At 39.7% G+C, this 18924-nt stretch overlaps 2 protein-coding genes across 2 annotated transcripts in view; one reads left to right on the top strand and one right to left on the bottom strand.

Annotated features, from left to right (window-relative positions):
* specc1 (sperm antigen with calponin homology and coiled-coil domains 1) overlaps positions 1 to 14840 on the bottom strand; it is a 78777-nt gene extending 63937 nt beyond the window's left edge. Inside the window, exon 1 of the mRNA XM_078266075.1 lies at positions 14732 to 14840. The gene's annotated coding sequence lies outside the window, so the exon portion shown is untranslated. The remainder of the gene's footprint in view (positions 1 to 14731) is intronic.
* Positions 14841 to 15390: 550 nt separating this feature from the next.
* timm22 (translocase of inner mitochondrial membrane 22 homolog (yeast)) lies at positions 15391 to 18120 on the top strand. The gene is made up of 4 exons (XM_078266072.1): positions 15391 to 15683; positions 16048 to 16244; positions 17369 to 17441; positions 17550 to 18120. Exons 1-4 carry the CDS (start codon positions 15425 to 15427, stop codon positions 17624 to 17626), a joined length of 606 nt encoding a protein of 201 aa, XP_078122198.1. The 5' UTR covers positions 15391 to 15424; the 3' UTR covers positions 17627 to 18120.
* The last annotated feature ends 804 nt before the right edge of the window (positions 18121 to 18924 follow it).

The following is an 18924-nucleotide window of genomic DNA, read 5'->3' on the forward strand; positions in this document are numbered from 1 at the left end:
CAGGGCGAGCTAGCTACCGGCAGGATAGAGACAGGGTAGGTGAATTTAAACAATGTATGAGTTGAAAACGCATCTTGTTGTCACGTAAGGGCCTTGTTCATGTTGCACAGACATTTTAATTGCATTTTATGACTATTAAGAGGCACAAAGGCACTCTAAAACCTGCCCCGACAACTGCTGTTTTAGCTAAGTGGAAGCTCGTAGAAGGAGCTGCAGCTACGCCGTGTTGACCGCACTGATTCGGCTCGGTTTTTTTTCTATCGACTGTACTCACATATTTGTAGCGATCAAGATTAACATAAAAATTGGCCAGAATTCTCCTTTAATGTCGATATTATACATAAATCAATGTACAGGAAACACTGCTTGTTGATAACTTCAATATTTTTAGCCTCAATCACATGCAACTTCCTGACTATAATCTATCCATTAATTAAAACTACATACTAATAATAAAACAACAATTGCAAATCATCAATTTTGACCAGAGCAGTTTCTGCCTCTTTTTTTAATGGGCAGTATCTATATGTTCCAGAGAAATGACCTCTACTGCAGAAGAACGTATACAATACAAATATATACTGTGTGTGTATATATATATATATATATATATATATATATATATTAAAAGCGATTATCATATTACAAATAAACTTTTAGCAATACACTAGCTATAGTCACAATTAGAATTGCTCCCTCAAGCATCACATGCATAACATTTAGGAAGAAACAGCTTCATGTGTATAAGAAAACTCTAGGCATTTTATGACTATTCCAAAATAAACACGTGCGGCAGCTACGGTTATTCCAGTAGCAACACCACTGAACTACTTCCTGCTAGAGGGAAGAAGAGTGAACAAAATCTCTTATCTCTTGATTTTATCAAACCAGTGGCACTGACCAACACAGACCATAATCTCCAAAGATCTAGTAGGAGCTATGCAGCTGGCTACAGCCACAACTGTCGTACCTCTGTAAGGACTATGGTTAAAAAGCTGGACAATAATGGCTTCATTTTTCCAACTCCAACAATATGTGGTCACAGAGACTGTCAAAGGTGTGCATTTGCTGTCCAGAAGGAGATGTACTCATCTAGGCAAAGAGTAGCTGTTGGAAATGGAAGGAGGCAGGAGTGCACTTAACCAAGAAGAGTGTGTGCTGGTAAAGAGCTCTGGGGCTCCCAGATGACTGGCTGAGTCATTGATCAGGTTTGGGGTAACCTGATCTACTGCCTCTGAGAGGCACAGTGCTGTTAATGGGGATAGCCTCTAGTATCTGCAAGCACGGAAACAAGTTAACCCTGGACATGGCTGACAATTTTTCCACCTCTGCTCTAAACTGGTGTACTTGTTTCATTTGCTGCAGTGCCTGAAATATTGCATCTGTAGCACAACAGTTCTTTGCAGGAAAAGTGATGCTGCAACACACATCTGCAGTAACGTTGGCAGTCCTACGATGTTATGATAGGTAATAGGACCAGTGTGGGCACTAACCACTAAAGATAATAACAGTACAGGGGATCAACATCAGTAAAATGTTCCCAACAGAGGACATCCAATTTGGTACATTTTACACTGCTATTTTATTAGAGAATGTTTGTGGGTCCTTAGGGACTCACTTATCTGATTAAGAACACACTGCATACACTTTGTATTTTGCCCATAGGAGAGCATGTGTCTCCCTGCTGGCCCATCATATGATACTAAGACCTCTCTAGGCTAGACCATGTGACTAACTCCTGCCTGGCCTGGTAGTCATACACCTCAGCTGGGATGGTTCACCTCCCTTTAGATCAGTTTACAAGGCTACCGAACCATTCGTTGCCAAGCACACATTTTAATCCTCTGACCTGCTATGATCTGTGTTTAGGATAAATGAGGAAGTGAGGCAAAATGTAGAACGTTCCCCTTTCTTTTTTGAAATGGGAGGGAACTAAGCAACAACCAAACAGTACAATATATTTAATGAGGCAATTGTGAAACCATAATGTAACGTTAAAAATCGCAAACCTTCTTTAAAGCAAAAGCCTGTACAGTTTAAGTCTAATCTACTTTGTTTTCACCTTTTTTGGACCACTCAAATCTGCAAATATGACCTCTCCATATTCCTCTGCAGAGATATGATCCTCAGGAGCCAGAACTGTGTCCCACTTTACAATGGCCTAGTTAGGAACCCAGCGGGTTGTATTTTAAACTTGAAGTAGCAAAAAGTTTAGGCACAGAGTGTAAATTGGGCATCTTCCTGTAAAAGCAACTCGGCTGAAGATGACTGCAGCTTGCACGGTCTTACAAAACAAACATGTAGAATGATGACATCATGCCTCAAACAAGGCTGGCAAAAAAAGCTAAATATGGACTTGGCTTTAAAAAACAAAAAACAAATTACAAAACCAAATATAATTTGTAGTCACCACAGTTATAAGTAATGGGTTGTCATCTGCCTTAATTATATTCCTTCCAAAAGCTGGAAGATGAATGTAAAGGCTGAAGGCTGAATATGGGACAGAGTGGTGGAGGAGTTTCTCTTTCTGGAGGCTCTTTATTACGCTAGGCACAGTGCATTTAGGTGCGACTGACTGTACTGCTACAATCAATAACTTATTCTATCCACAGAGAATACCATTACAAAGACTCAAGCCATGCAACACACACAACAAAGCATAACCAAACAAGGTAACAGCTAAGTTGATGTATTTCTTTACCATCAAACCATGGGCATTTATCACATTGTAATGCTAACCTAGCAGACAACCTAAGGCAACATGAGTCATCATCATAATCATCAACTTTATTGCCAGACTCAAGGTCCATTCATGAGTGATTTAAAAAGCACAGTTTATGCTCCTGAGTGTATTTAAAAAACAAAAACAACTATATAAGATGCTAGGTTGAACATCACTGTGTGTCATCACATCCTCTCATATGGTCTTTCCTGCCTGGCTCATTTGTTAGCTTTTAAAAGACTAACATAAATTAATATAAACATACTGTAAGCATAATGTAAGCCTAAAAACAGCAACATCTGGTTAACCATGGTTGTAAAACCTGCGATAAAATCTACTCCTGCATAGAGTACTTCACAGGTTGCAAGCTTTAGTCCAGGCCACATTTCCTTTTCAGAATTTTACTTTCAGTGGTTGACAAAAATGTGAGAAGCCTGGTAGAAGTATCGGCAGCAGATGTTAGCAGACCTTATTACATGAAATGACTTCAGTTTTTCCTATTTCAAACTTTCCTATTTCAATCACATCTTCAATCTCAAACAAACTCCATTGTCCCTATAAAGCCGTAAAAAAATTACTGAAGAAAAAACAAACCATCCCAATATCCCCAAAAAGCTTAAGATAGTGAGAATTGAGAACTAAGGTGTTGGCAGATTAGTGTCAGAGAAAATGCTCAAGAAAAAAAAAACGGTGATGCAGTTCACTCACGTGTTCGGTACTGTGCGCTGTCCTAGAGCCTGCCCTCTGCCTGAGTGCCCTGAAGCACAACAGACCAGAATATGCGTCTTTGCTGAGCTCTACGAAGAGACGAAAGGCAAAAAAAATGAAGGATCAGGAGCAACGGATGTCTGCCTCAATACAGCAGTCAGGATGAGGAAGTACTGCAGGCTGCCAACCGCTGTGCTGTATGTGCCATTTCACTCTCTCTCATACAGAGAGGAAGAGAGGGACAGAGTCTCAGCCATAGGCATGTTTTTCTCCTCTCACAGTTTTTCCAAACTTTTTCTTACTCGTGAATAACACACAGCAAGAAAGGGAGAATGGACCAGGACTGGAGGAACAGATCTCCAACATATAGCTTTGAGACTACTGGGCCATGCACTGAATAAGGGTAAAATTTTTATTAGATCACACAGCCCAAACCGCTGTTGTTAGACATGCAGGTGTCTGCACTTTGTTCTCAGGACAGTGGTTTGCAATTTAATTTAACCTAGGACCACGTGTGTCTGTGGTTTGTGGGTGGGACACAACCGTTCCACTGTATTCTTAAATTAAAAACCACAGCCGTGTCAAGCAAGTACTTGTGCCGCTTCAGTGAAATGTTTGTGCACTTATCCGATAATGTCTGTCTAGTTAAATTAAACTGAAAGGTTTGATTTATGACATTGTTATGAGTTCTTTATTTCCAAAGTGATCTGTAGGCTGTTTGGGCATAAACAACAGCCACCAACACTGACAAAGCCAGTCTTTGTCTGAGAAACACGTCCTAATGTGAGGGTGGATCATTTGTGGAGGGGGTCTGCATTTTATGCTCTACCATACTGGTCTAATTTGGATCCCACAATGTATGGCATGCCAAGGCCACAGAGCATGTGGGTAGAAAGTGTACTGCACTCTGGTCCGGGATGAAACAAGCTTCAGTTTGTGGCAAGTGGTAAACTGAGGAACTTGGCCTGACCACACCCATACACCACCACAAAAACAGCTTCTTAAATGGACGCTGCAAAGGGTTGAGAAATAGTTCAGAATGCTTTTCCAGGCACCGCATGCTGTCCCACCCTGCTGCAGATAGGCTGACAGATTTCGTGTGTGATTAGACGTATGTTGCATGCTTTCGACTACACTGAGTCTGTAATGTTGCCACTGGCGGACACTACTGTATATTGCAACCTTGCTAAATGCTGTCAAAACAGTGCACTGCTCCTGTGATTTTTCACTGCCAATGGTTCCTGTTTGTATGGCAGAAAATAGTTTCTAATGTTTAGACGGTCTCTGTAGAAATGATCTATCATAAATATCCAAACATAGTTCTAGGAAACAGTCTAACTGTTTTGATTTGGGTTTTTTTCGTATAATGACAAAGGAAAGCATTCTGTTGAGACAGGCCTATAGTAAACAAATGTGACTTTGTTTTCTGTTCCAGTCTACCTGTGGTGCTGGACAAACATTCCTGAGAGCATATTTTTAATATCAAGTGTTGTGAGCCTGCTGAAGAGGTGAAAATTTCAGCGTGCAAGTCCTGCAATACCTGTCGAGACATTTCATTCAAAAGCATGCTAGATGACTTTTCCACCACCATGAGGTTGGTGCTAGATGAAAAGTCAGGGGATCAGTTGACCAGACAAACTTCTGGGAGTCACCAGTGCAGCCAAAAGTACATTCCTTTTCCATTGGTAAGTGGCCATACAGTAGTTGAACAAAAACACAGTGCAAGGTGTCCCAATATAGAACATGGACTGGGAGGAAAAGCGAAGAACAACTAGAGACCAGTAATGACCAACATACTGACCATTTCTCAGCCATAAAAACAGCCAACTTAGGTATGAGGACATTTCTAAGAATTTCCAACTGGAATAAGCTTCCACACTGCCAACATCCTTTGCAAAAAATAAAACTGAACACTTGCTGAAAGGATGAATAAGGAAACAACAGACCCCTTCTTCACCATTAATAAATAATGATGGAACATAAAGCCATGTGGCTGGATGCTAACTAGGTGAGGTGGCAGCCGGCACGCTGAAGCTCCTAAGCGCCGCCTGCTTCTTATTCTCTTCCTTTTTCCTTCACAGGAAAAAGCACTGACTCAGTCTCTCCACATAGACACAACACGGTTCGGAAAGGATGTGAAAACACATGTAAAATGTGCAACGATGCAATCATAGTGAGTGTGTGGCTTAAAATACAGCTTTTTCCATGATCATTGAAAGTAGAGGCCACTCTTATTATACAGTCCCCACCAAATTAAGATTCAATTGTAAACTGTTGGATTACAAATTGAATGTCAAGCTACATTTTTGTTACCTTTCATGTAATACTAACTGTGGAACATTAAGTCAGCTGCAAACATCTTTGAAGCTATAGCAGTTCATTGATGTTTTGGCTCCAGTCTATACTATTTGTTCTTGATGTGGTGTGTAGCACTGGACTTTAAAGCTTCATCCATTAACACTTCGGTGAAATAAAGCCCTCTGGTTGTGAATCCCGATTTTTTGTGAAACTCAAAATAAGAAAAGATTGAATAAAGGGGTTTTTGTTTACAGTCACAGTAGGCACTTTCATTTGAAAAATAGCTCTCTAAGAGGATAAAGTTGGGCACTGAGCATGATAACTTTGATGGGATTTTTTCACAATAACCTGCTATTTTACATTTTAAAACATATACAAAATGAAGATGAACTGACTAATGTACAAGCCAAACAAGATTTCATTCAACCGTTCTGTTTTTCCTGTTATTACTGTATCTCAGGGTGAATGTTTCTTGCCCGCTTGAAGCTCTGCATCAAGACAATTTAAAGATGGATTAATATGAGAGAGCAGAATTTATTTTAATCTATGATACATTTACATAATGAACTACATCTGGCTACCAACCATAGTGTGTCGAAATACTGCCAATAAACGTCTTACAGCCACAAGCAGCTATTATCTTTGCTTCTGTTTCTGTTGGTGTTATTTTGATATGTTGCTACTGCTGCTACTGATATCACTTTCCCATAACAGCAGCTGCACATCTGATCAACATCTGCACAAGAGATAATGTGAGTCCAGACCAGATTACTGTTGCTACATAAACATATAGTGTACTGTATGATCAACACTTCACTTAATATCGGTCTTATTTGACACAATATGTGTAATGCATGCATGCATTAAATGTATTAATTGTGTCTGACTACGTCGACAGCTCTGAAGCATCTGTACAGCACCTGGGTCTAAGAAAGCGGTATGTGCAAAGTCATTATCTCAGCTAAAATGAAACAGGAAGTGTGTGGGATTAGTCTGTAGCCCATGCTGTGAGACGGTCTCTGCTCTCCCTATGGTTTTCCCCTTTAGTCTGAAGGGATCTGAAACTAGTACACAACAGGACACAAACCTCCTTCCCAAAAGCGGTATCGGCGAAGTTGCAGCCTAATTTGGCACACAAAACAATGCAGCAAATGTGTGACATTTTCTGCAGTCAGTAGCAATTTGTGAGAGATGAATGTGAGCAAAGTCAAAATGCCAAACACACTAGAATGCCTACAGTTGTACAAATATTAACAGACTTTAAATGGTTCAAATTGCACTCCTGGGAATGGAGAACCCTAAACCTACAGCTAGGAAGCAATATTTCATGTATTGTGTTTCAGGCTATTGACTATTGTGCCAGCTGCCTTTGTGTGGAGACTTTGATGTGAATTATTGCAAGAACCATGTCAAGCCTTCTAGTATGACAATATATTTTCTTAACCAAAACACAGAAAAACTACGTCGCAGTTTCTGAATATGAAATAGCCCAAAGAGGAGAGCTGCTGCTTAAATCAGCATCTTTTAGTTCAAGAAGAGATGAGAAGAACACAGAGTTAGGGAGGAAAGTGCTGAGTTGAGTATTTCCTTTGATCTGGATATTGACATTGGCTGGCTTTTGGGCCTATACAGCAGGGGTTCTTATACTTTCAAAATAATAAGTGTTTACTATGAGATCCTGGCTTATTAAATGTGACAGTTCATATCCGAAAAGAGATTAAGACATACGATAAAATTAAATATTCACACTTCAAAACTTTGTCATGATATTTTGATCAGTATTTAGTATTTAGTAGTTATGCAATTTTGTTCACATTGTGTTCATACATTTAACTTCTAAAACAAACAAACTTCTATACAAATAAACAGCTTAAGGCTAAAGTTTCCAAAACACATATGTTTTCTGTTCCATAACAATAAAATGACTCACGTGCATAATAATTATGGCTATTAGCCAATATTTGTAATTAGTGTCTATACAGTAGTATAGTATCATTTAAAATAATTAATTAGCCAAACTCCAACAAAGTAGTTGTAAAATGATAGTGCGTAATAAGTCTTCTAGGGCTGCAACTGATTATTTTCATTATCGATTAATCTGCCAATTATGTTATTGATTAATCGTTTTGTCTATAAAATGTAAGAATATACAGAAAAATGTCCTTTATAGTTTCATACATCCTAAGGTGATGTCTTTAAATGTCTTTCTTTGTCTCATGTATGGCAAAAAAGTACAAAACCTTCACATTTAATTTTTGAACTTTTGCTGTTGATGATATTGCTGAATCCTGTGGAATTCATTATCTCAACAGACATAAACAAAATGAATCCCTTCATAAAAACTGGATAAGCATGCACGTTCTGATCTATTTGGCCCAATCTAAACACGGAATTACTGCACTTTGCCATCCCGCAGCAGTTACAGCAATCCACTACTCCCCAAAAAAACTGCTCTATCCTGGATTCACAAGGCATAAAGTAGTAGGAGCTGATATAGATACAGCCCTTATGCATATTTCATCTGCTTCATCCTCTGTTTCATCTTTCTCAGAGCCGGGCTCCCTCGAGGGCCAAACTTCCTGCTCTGATGGTGTTAAAGTTCTTGTCTGATAAACAGTCAGAGCCACATTGCAAAAAACTTCAGCTGCTTTCCTGTATGCCTGACTGTACATGTACAGCAAGTGGGCGGATTCCATAGAAACACTAGCATAGAATCCATGAGAACTGCTAGGGAATAAAAAGACAACCATTTAACAGAGCTCGTTGATTTTCCACAACAGAACATCTTGTGCTACTGAGTAGAATTACTGTCCAAACTAAAAGAAGCGAGCGCCTCTCTTTTGAGTTTGCAACAGGACATAGACATGTGGCATGGGAGCTATTTGATGTGCACTGTGGGTGTGTTCAATGTAACCTGTATGATGAGAGACCACAAAGACATCAAATACGTCAAACCTTCAGCTACCAAGCAAACATTTTAAAGACACTCCCAATGCATGTGTACACGTCACACACGTAAACTCGCTTGTCCTGTTCACCTGGATGGGATAACTCAATAATATCAAATCATCAGCCTTATCCGTGTCTTACTTCTCACCCTTCTTCAAGACACTGTTCTTGCTCTTAGGCTAAAGTGGAAGGAAAAGAAGCCTGACATTCATATTAAGAAAAGCCATATTTCTGCTTTACCTCAGACGTGGCCCAGATGACCCATTTACTGAAACACTAGCATTCCTTGGAGCCAGTGAGCTAGACTGTGATGCTTGTCAAGTATGCAGTCTGTTTCCTGGACGTTCTTGAACTAAAAAAAGAGCAAGAGGAAAAAGATGCTTGGCGATGCCTTCCTTCACAGCTAATCTAGGCTAAACACCTCTCATACAGAAAACATTGCTGTGCCAGTGTGGTGTGTTTCTGTACTGGCCTTTTGATAGATGACGCTTTCAAATAAAAAACAAACTGAGTGGAGATAGCTTGGCAATGCTGTGGAGGCTGAGAGCCATCTGTGCCTTTGCAAGGAAAAAGCATTGAGGTAAAATATCACACACTAACAGCATACTGGGAGGCATCCCATTCTATCAGAAATAGGGGCGCTTTTATTTATTCAACTGACTGAATGCCACAGCAGTGCTTATTCCTGCTCCAATCGGTCCATCTCCTCTTATCTCCTCAATTAAAGCCTCCTCCACTGCAGTAAAGGACGTGCCACTCCAACTGTACGTGGACCAGACCTCGCCTCTTGAGGACAGATAACAACTCTTTCTCGAATCACAGAGTGCTTTTCCCTGAAGATACTATGCATCCTGATAAAGTTCCCTTGGCCTTTGGAATTAAAAACGCCCCACATCATCACATACCCTTCACCATACCTAGAGATTGGCATGGGGTACTTTCTATAAAATCATCTCTCAATGCAAATCAAACCAGCTATTAGGCTAACTGAAATAAAACCATGCCAATCTCTAGGTATGGTGAAGGGTATGTGATGATGTGGGGCTATTTTAATTCCAAAGGCCAAGGGAACTTTATCAGGATGCATAGTATCCTGGATCCATGAAATAACTGGCCTTTAAAAATACAAATCTGCCTGCCTCTATGGGAATTTAACATAGGGGTGTACTCACTGGCTGTGTGTTGAGTTATTTTGAGGGGACGGCATATTTACACTGTTATACAAGCTGTACACTTAATACTTCACATTGTAGCAAAGTGTAATTTCTTCAGTGTTGGCCCATTAAACGATATAATAAAATATTTACTAAAATGTGAGGGGTGTACTCACTTTTGTGAGATACTCTATATACAGTATATATTATCTATTTACCTCTCACTTTGAATCAATACACAAGATAGTGGGCCTAGTTTACATTTGATTTTTTTTTTAAATACAATAGACGGGCGCCCGGTTAGCTCAGTTGGTAGAGCGCGCACCCATATATAGAGGTTTACTCCTCGACGCAGCGAGCCTGGGTTCGACTCCGACCTGCGGCCCTTTGCTGCATGTCATTCCCCCCTCTCTCTCTCTCTCTCTCTCTCTCTCTCTCTCTCTCTCTCCCCTTTCATGTCTACAGCTGTCCTGTCAAAAAAATGCCCAAAAAGTAATCTTTAAAAAAAATAAAAATACAATAGGTACATTCAAGGAGAAAACATGCATCTTAAGCAACGCATTGCATTTGCCCCTTAATTCCTAATGGCTTTACCTGATAATGTATGCCAGGAAAATTGCTGCTAAGTTGATCCCCTTATGAACCAGGACACACTATGTGCACTTGTTGACCTGCACAGGCTTCCAAAACTGCTCTGCTCTGACAAAGCCAGCAGGAAATTCACTATCTACTCGTGAGTTTGCTTAGAGATAAAGACATTTTACTTCAGACTTCTGCAAATAAAGATAGCTTGTCATACCTAATAATGACATATCACAAAGCCAGTTTATAAATGGGGCCATTTCCATTGTGAAGAGACCGGCAGAACATTTTGGAGACAAAATTCCAAACACAGAATTGGAACATAACGTTGAATGACAGCTCATTAGAAGCCAACACTTACACTACACAGCAACAGCTGGACTTGATGAACTTAGCCCACAGGTTCAAATTGGAACAGCTCAGCAGCCTCCATGATCCTCATTGAAGTGTTTTAATAAAGACGGGCATCTCACCTATGGGTGCAATCTAAGTCTGGATCAACGACAGTACATTTCCAGGATAACTGCTTCACATCTGGCGTTGCCGGAAGTTCCGCCGGATGTCCCTCGCCTTCCGCTTTTGTGTGTTACCATTTTTGTGTTGCCAATTTTTGACCTAGCAAGCTACATGCTGAAAATGGCAAGTTTTTAAGAAAATTTGGAATCGTGCAACAAGGCAGGCCTGCTTGGTTCTTTCGGGGAATAATTGTAAAGAATATGTTTACGGCATTTACTCTCTAACTGGGAGGTTTTGAGACAAAATACACACGGCGATACACTTGTAAAAGCAAATTACGTTTAACCATGTATCTAGCTAAGTCAAATAGCGTCTTTTTGTGGGGTGCAAATGCTCCACCAAAACAAGTTCTTTCCCGAGAACATTTTGCAGAGCCACCGGCCACTAGAAGATATTCACATTTAACAAGCTGGAGTCAGAGAAATCTTCTTTTTTTTTTTATAAAAAAATGGCTCAAACGATTAATCGATTATCAAAATAGTTGGCGATTAATTTAATAGTTGACAACTAATCGATTAATCAATTCATCGTTGCACCTCTAATCCTTTAGATTCGTCATACATTCATATATACCTTTACTTCTTCCCGTTGAGCAGAATGGTCAAGGAGAGATCACCAGGGATCATTTTCGGTCTAACAAAACAAGCTATATACCACGCTGGCTGTACAACTGGACATGTGTGATCCCCACACAACCTCTGGCTATAAATAGCAAGCCAATGATAGGAACTGCATGGATAATGAGTTGAACAGAGGATGAGAGCAGCTATAGAAAAAACGAGGAAGATCCACTGCTTCAGACTCTGCAAGGACATGCTAAGTATGAGTCCAGGCAAGAGAGGCTAATGACAAACACAAAGTCATGAAATCAATAACAAATTCAAACAGACAGATTGCAAATTTAGCAATCCCATTAGTTATTGTCAGATGTGTTTCCTAGCTTCCATTACTTGCTACTACAATAGACATCATTCATAGACACAGAAAAGACAGCAGCCTCTTCACACAACACCTATCAGTAAATGTCAAAAACAGATGTATCCACTTTACGTAGTGCTATAGTTTGACTTCTGACCATTACACCGATACAGGACCAGCCTCCCTTGGTGTTTTTGTGTCTAGCACAGCCTGTCGTGAAGCCAAAGACAGATTTCCAACTATTTCCCCTTCTTGGATGGCTAACCATGAGAAAAACAAGGGTATAATTACCTACAAACAACATTCACATTGACTGCCTCATAAATGACTGGTGCACTGCTCATATTTGAACTATCCTGTCTCCTGGCATAATCAAAAGGAACAGAAGAAAGTGAAAGCTGTCATTTGTTGCCCATTTGGTTTCTCTCAAAGGACCCATGCATGCACCACTGCAAGGCTGGCCTCTTCTACAAACACAAGGCTACAACGTAAGCTCTGCAATTGGGATATTCTACAACTTATCTTTACCCTTTTGTCCTTATTGTAATGTCCAATTATGCTGCACAGCAAGCTATGAAAATAGAAAAGGTTTATGATTCAAGCATCTCTAGACAGTGAGCTGTACACTTTGGTAGCCTAATGTAGGTTACAAGTAAATGTTATGTGGCAAGAGTAGAATTACTAATTACTAGAATACTATTATTATTATATTACTACTATTATTTTGTATTATGAAGCATTAAGAACCTATTAAACAGAACATAAACAACATTTTCACAAATAACTACATTAAACACAACAAGGCTTGTTGATTGATTAGATCAATGCTTCACACGGCATTGATCTAATCAGGAACAAATGGCTGGCTGATCATGTGAAGAAAAACTGCTTGGAGCGCAATGAAGTGGCTCCAAAGGCAACTTGCCATTGGCAATAAATGGGAAATGTACATAAAAAAAACCCACAGTAAAACCTAAGCAGTACAGCTGGAAAAATGTATTGTACATTTTAATTTAATTAATTTTAATAAATTTTTGTCAATATCGGGACCGATATCCGATCTTAATATCGGATCGGTGCACCCCTAATACAAATGAATGTTACCAACATTTTAGTCGGTCGCGCCGCCTCTGTCATCTCGTCTGCTTTCTGTGTCGGAGGCAGAGGCTCAGGCAGCGTCTCCACACACACACACACACACACACACACACACACACACACACACACACACACACAGAGCGGATAGCTACAGGTCGAGAGAAGACGTGAACTCACTGCCTTATAGGCCCTATAGTGTTTCGTGACATCTACAGCCAGTTAGGAAGAATAAGTCCCAATGGACTTGGTTTCAAAGCAGCAATCTTCAGCTCTGGTGTGGGAACATTTTGGCTTTAAGCCGAATGAGAGAGTAGAGCCAATTAACGTGGACGAGCCGGTACTGTTTAAAAACAGTGGCAGTAAAAAGAGGCAACACAACTAACCTAAAATCTCACCTAAAACATAACCATGCCACCCAGTTTTTCAACCTGGGAACAACAATTATGTTTTATTTATTTAGAACATATTTTTTTTACGTTCCGATTTCCAATGTCTAAATATTCTTAAGAATTAAACCTTCTTTGATCTTTGAAAGAGTTTGCTTGCATTATTATGCTATAGTAATGTCACATTGTCATTATGTAATCAGTGGCATAAAATGGTCTTAAAATGGCAATAATATCGTTTATCACAATAAATACTGGGACAATATATCGCACAACAAAAAGGAATTATTGTGACAGCCCTAACGATAACCCCTATGAAGAAGCAGGCGCTAAACAGCGCCTAGCTACTGTACATAAAGATCTAAGACGAAAACTTTCATTGATTCAAATGCTTGTAAGATATTATATATATATATATATATAGTATAAGGAGTTCAGGGCCACACTGACCACTGGGGGCCACACGGTATGTCCTCTGTATTTCCAGGGAGAATTTGAGGCCACAACATTTCTCCTTTTAGATATGTATTCCTAGCTGTGTGGATAAGACTTTGAAGCAGCATTTCATCTTGGAAAATACGATTTAAAGAAAATATAAGGGGGAAAAAATGGCCAAACGCAAGAATAATAATACAAAAAATCATAGACTTTCATTTTAGTTTCTGGATTTTCTAAGGGTGATTGTGTGTAAGCTGCAGTATCTTCGCTGACCTCTCAGATAGATGGCGATGTCCCTCCACACAGGTGAACATTCATAGAGTTGTCAGGTAAAAGACCTAAAGACCACACTAACAAAAATCCCTTGGCAACGAAACACTATCACTAGGCTATATTAAGACTTTTACTAAGTTATAATTGTGGTGGAATAAGAGCTGATCCAATAAAAGGGATGTTTATAAAGCAGATGGGGAGTATTGATCGAGCAAGAATCCTGTTGAACTCACGACTTCGCACGGTGCAACGTTAGCAAGTCAATTGAAAAATGCAGGCTTATCTGAAGCCATGTAAAATGAAAATAGCAGTCCTGTATCCGCCAGTGATAATTCGACTTATTTGCTTAACATCGTCATAACAGTGTAACATTTAGCATGAAAACAACCTCTCCTTTGGTTAATTTTATGACAGACGTTGTCGTATAAGGAAAGACACGTCTGCTTTCAGAAAGACTAGTCATTAAATTAAAGGAACAGAGACGTTTACAGTGACTGTTAACGTTGCTAAAAAGCAAGCGGTCATCAAAGTCAGTTGAGCGACTCTCTCTCTTCCACAGCTTCGTTAACGTCCACTGACAACAGCGTTGACGGTAAAGTTTACACATTTCTACTCAACAGATTGGTGAAAAGGTGAAAAATGCTAGACTGTCAGAAATAAATGAGTATTATCCACTAGCTTTATCTCACCTGTTTAGTATTGCGGCAGTGCTGCTGTTGTTTGATCAGGATGCTGCTGCCGCCGCCTCGCCTCGCACACGCGAGTCATGAAGTGTCACCACCAACCGGCCTGCGCTGCACCCGGTAGGTGGAGCGCGTGAAGCGAGTTTGGCGCAGTGCTCGGGAAGATTTCTGGGACATGTAGTCTTTCTTTTGATTAACGCATTCCATTTACTTAACGTAAATAGGATGTATACGCACATCTCTGACACAGTTGCAACAGAAAATTATAGGCTACATTTAGACTGAACAAATGATGATTTTATGTATATGATTCATTAGGGATAAGATGTATTTCTAATATAAGATTTAAAATCCATTACACCAAGCCCTAGGTGGAAACAAGCACGGTTTATAACGCACATGTATAACAGGCCGTTATCATAAGGTTTCAACAAAACAAGCAGCTGCTGTTGAAGTCACACTGGCAGGTTGACTTTGTGTCGAATGTGCTGACACGAATTTAAAAAACCGAATGAGAGAATAAAACCTAACGCATTACAATATATATGTTTTCATCTGCTGCTGTTCAATAAAATGTGTATATCTGTATATGGTATTATTATTTTCGTTTTCAGACATCAACAGACATTACAAATGTAACGAATCTGCACCCGCACGTCTTTGACTACATTTACCTACAGCACTGTGTCATTGACAAACATGGCTTCCTCCACGGGTGATACAAACTCTGCTGCCTCCGACTTACAAGGTCCAGCTTCGGCTGGTTCGAGTAAGGACAGCCTACCGATTCAATACAGTATGATTCTGGACCATCTTATCGGGGACAAGCGGCCCGTAAAGGAGCTGAGCCCCGGCGTTATGGGGGGGTTGCCGGTGCCTTTTAAAAGCGACGAGCAGAAGATGATCGAGAGGGGAATGGAGAGCTGCGCCTTCAAGTCGGTGCTAGCCTGTGTGGGAGGTAACACTAACATTATAAATGTGTGTGTGTGTGTGTGTGTGTGTGTGTGCATGCATGCATGCGCGCGCGCGTGTGTGCGTGTGTGTGTGTGTGTGTGTGTGTGTGCGCGCGCGCGCGCGTGCGCACCAGTTATCTGGTGTCAGAGCGCCAAGCTCGAGGACACTGGGACTTGGATTTTTGTATGGTGTTTCCATAATGTAAAGCTGAAATGACAATGATACATAATCAGTCATCTTAAGGGCAGTAATATTTCTCAGATCAGTGGAGAATAGCTCAACAGTATGCATCGTTTATTCCTCAAGTCTGTAAATATTGTTGTGATTTATTGTGCAGACACTCATGTTGGTGTTTTTGTTCTCCACAGGGTTTGTCCTCGGAGGAGCTTTTGGTGTTTTCACTGCTGGCATCGATACCAATGTTGGCTTCGACCCCAAAGACCCTCTGAAAACTCCAACAGCACGAGAAGTCCTCAAAGACATGGGCCAGAGGGGGATGTCGTATGCCAAGAACTTTGCCATTGTGGGCGCCATGTTCTCCTGCACAGAGTGCATCATAGAATCAGTATGTGACTCGCACCACTTCTCTTCATTATCTTTTCATTATGTGGGGCTAGTGGCGTTGGGGTGACACATACTGATGTTGGATATAACCACACAGCTTCATGAACTCAGATAAATCAAGACTTTGGAATCTGGTGAACACGTGAATATGATTTTACACGCCACTCGACTGTGTGGTAAGATTTAGAGGATTAAATCAAATGATATCACATTGAATTATTTTTAAATTGCTCTACAAGAATACTAAACTGAGCAGAATGTCTGGCAGGAGCTCAAAACAAATGAATAAATGAGTTAAGATGGGGAATAGACAAAATAATGTAAACGCTTAGTGTGCAAGAATTTAAACTCCGTCTTAATAACTTAGGTATCTTATTTGCAATTACAAACACTGCAACAAGGCTGCTCACATTAGTCTTGATGGGAGCTTTCAAAGTTACATGATTTTACTAATGCAGCACCCAAATACATAATTTGTGGTCAAATTATAGGGGCATCAGTAAAAAAACGCAGCAGAATTATTTCATGCGTCAGTGGGAACAACCCATGGCAAACACATCAACAGAGGAACTGTAGTTTCAGGTTGAAACAAGGTTGATAAATGATAAATGATCCACCTTTGCTAATGTTTGTAACTGTGATTACTCGGTCATCTTTTAGAAATCGTACATATGATTTTTGTGTCCAGATTGACTTGAGAGCATTCTTTTTTTTATTTGCTTTATGTTGTATAAATGCACAGGGATAAAGTAACAAGGCTTCATGTATTCTTTGGCTTCTCTGATGGCACTCTGACAGAAATTATAAAGAACAGAAAAAGAGTATTTAAGGAAATGCTAATCGCCATATTGTTTTTGTAGAGAGATTTTGGGGACCACATGGTGGTAGTTCTGCTTTTTTAACCTCTTAAAAATAGTCTGATAGCGCCCTCTGGTGCTAAATTGCCGTTTGAGATTTTCCAAGTGATGTGCTTAAAAAAACACCACTGATCCAAATGATTACAGTTCAGATATAACATTATGCTAACTGGTAACACACACACACACACACTCCCCCTCACTCCCCTCTCCATTTTAAGTGCACAACAAATGTAACTTATTTCTTGTGTCTGTTTTCCATTTGTAGCACAGAGGTAAATCTGACTGGAAGAACGCAGTGTACAGCGGTTGTGTTACTGGAGGAGCCATTGGACTTCGTGGTATGTAACCTGGTATATTTATATATATTTATATATTTACTTTGATGTTTTAAGTTAAAGGTAGTATATTTCTTGTGTCCTTAAATGTATTGTTTTGTTGTTTTGTAGCTGGTCTGAAGGCTGGGGTGCTGGGATGTGGAGGCTTTGCTGCATTCTCAGCTGCCATTGAATATTATTTACGGTGAACCACTAAAAACTGGCTCTATGGACTTAATCGATGCACATGTGGACGAGCCCTGTGAGAAATCCAACCTGCACATGGAGGACTGCTGCAAAAGCAGAACAGATGTATTTGGTGGAAGTGACAGGTTCCTGTTTGTGTACAATGGGCTGAAAAAGACCTGTATGTATTTTCCAGCACTCATTACTTTTGCCATCTGGACATTTTGAGCAAAGCAAAACAACTTCACATGGACATTCTCCAAAAACTGTGCAGAGTGGATCTGCTTCTGTGTTGAATATATAATGACGAGAAGAAAATGTTGAACACAATTCACCTTCACTCAGAGTCATGACCACATTCCAAATCAGACTCAGATGGACGCTGTTCTTGGCTCTACTCAACTAATCCACATCATAATTATTTATATTAAACATGTGTTTTTGTTAACTTGTTCAGAAGATTTTTTCTTGAAGTTTACAAGTGTCCATGACCATTAAATCTTGCCTTTTAATTATAGTCTTGTTCCTTGTTTGGATTTATGTAATCTATGTAAATAAGTTTATTTAATAATTTATACACAATTTACAGACAGTTTCCCCTCGTGACTGCTGTCCCAGGCCTTACATCAGGAGGACCAACAGAGCCTTTACAGAGCTATATATATATGTATGTATGTATGTATATGTGTGTGTGTGTGTGTATGTGTGTGTGTGTATATATATATATATATAAATAATGTGTGTGTGTGTGTATGGAGCAGGTGTTTTCCATACATTATGAGTACAACCCAGAAAAGTTACAGTATAGATAACGTAGCTTTTTGACTATCATTAAACAAATTCAGTTCAGAGTATTAATTATTTCTGTTATAGGTTATAGTTTGCATAGACTGAAGAAACAACACAACCCTGCTCATTGATATCAGAATACTGAAACAGGGAGCCTTCATGCTATATTTTTGATTGGAACATTTAATATAAAACGTACACACACAAACGCACTTTCTGTCCACACACGTGTCAGTGTTTTACTATCAAAACGTTTATCTTAAAGGAAACATATGCTCATTTTCAGGTTCAGGCTTATATTTTGTGTTTTTATTAGAGCATGAATACTTCGGTTAATGTTTCAAAAAAACATTGTTTTCATATTTATATGAGAAAATCATACTGTCTGTTTGAATATACTTTTTTTTATTCATGCTATGTCTTATAAACGCTCAGTTTTAGCGCCTGTCTCCCTCCCAAAAAGCCCATATATATCCTTGTGTCTGATCTTATTTGATTTGATAGAGTGAGAACGCGATGGCGGAGGAGCGGG

The sequence above is a fragment of the Sander vitreus genome, chromosome 13, assembly GCF_031162955.1.
Source record: "Sander vitreus isolate 19-12246 chromosome 13, sanVit1, whole genome shotgun sequence".
In the NCBI taxonomy this organism is placed as follows: Eukaryota; Metazoa; Chordata; class Actinopteri; order Perciformes; family Percidae; genus Sander; species Sander vitreus.

Excerpts from the sequence above, each read along its gene's own strand:
- timm22 (XM_078266072.1), top strand. The coding sequence starts at position 15,425 with ATGGCTTCCTCCACGGGTGATACAAACTCTGCTGCCTCCGACTTACAA. Across the intron at positions 15,684-16,047 it reads GGTGCTAGCCTGTGTGGGAG|GGTTTGTCCTCGGAGGAGCT; the intron begins GTAACACTAACA and ends TGTTCTCCACAG. Across the intron at positions 16,245-17,368 it reads CAGAGTGCATCATAGAATCA|CACAGAGGTAAATCTGACTG; the intron begins GTATGTGACTCG and ends TTCCATTTGTAG.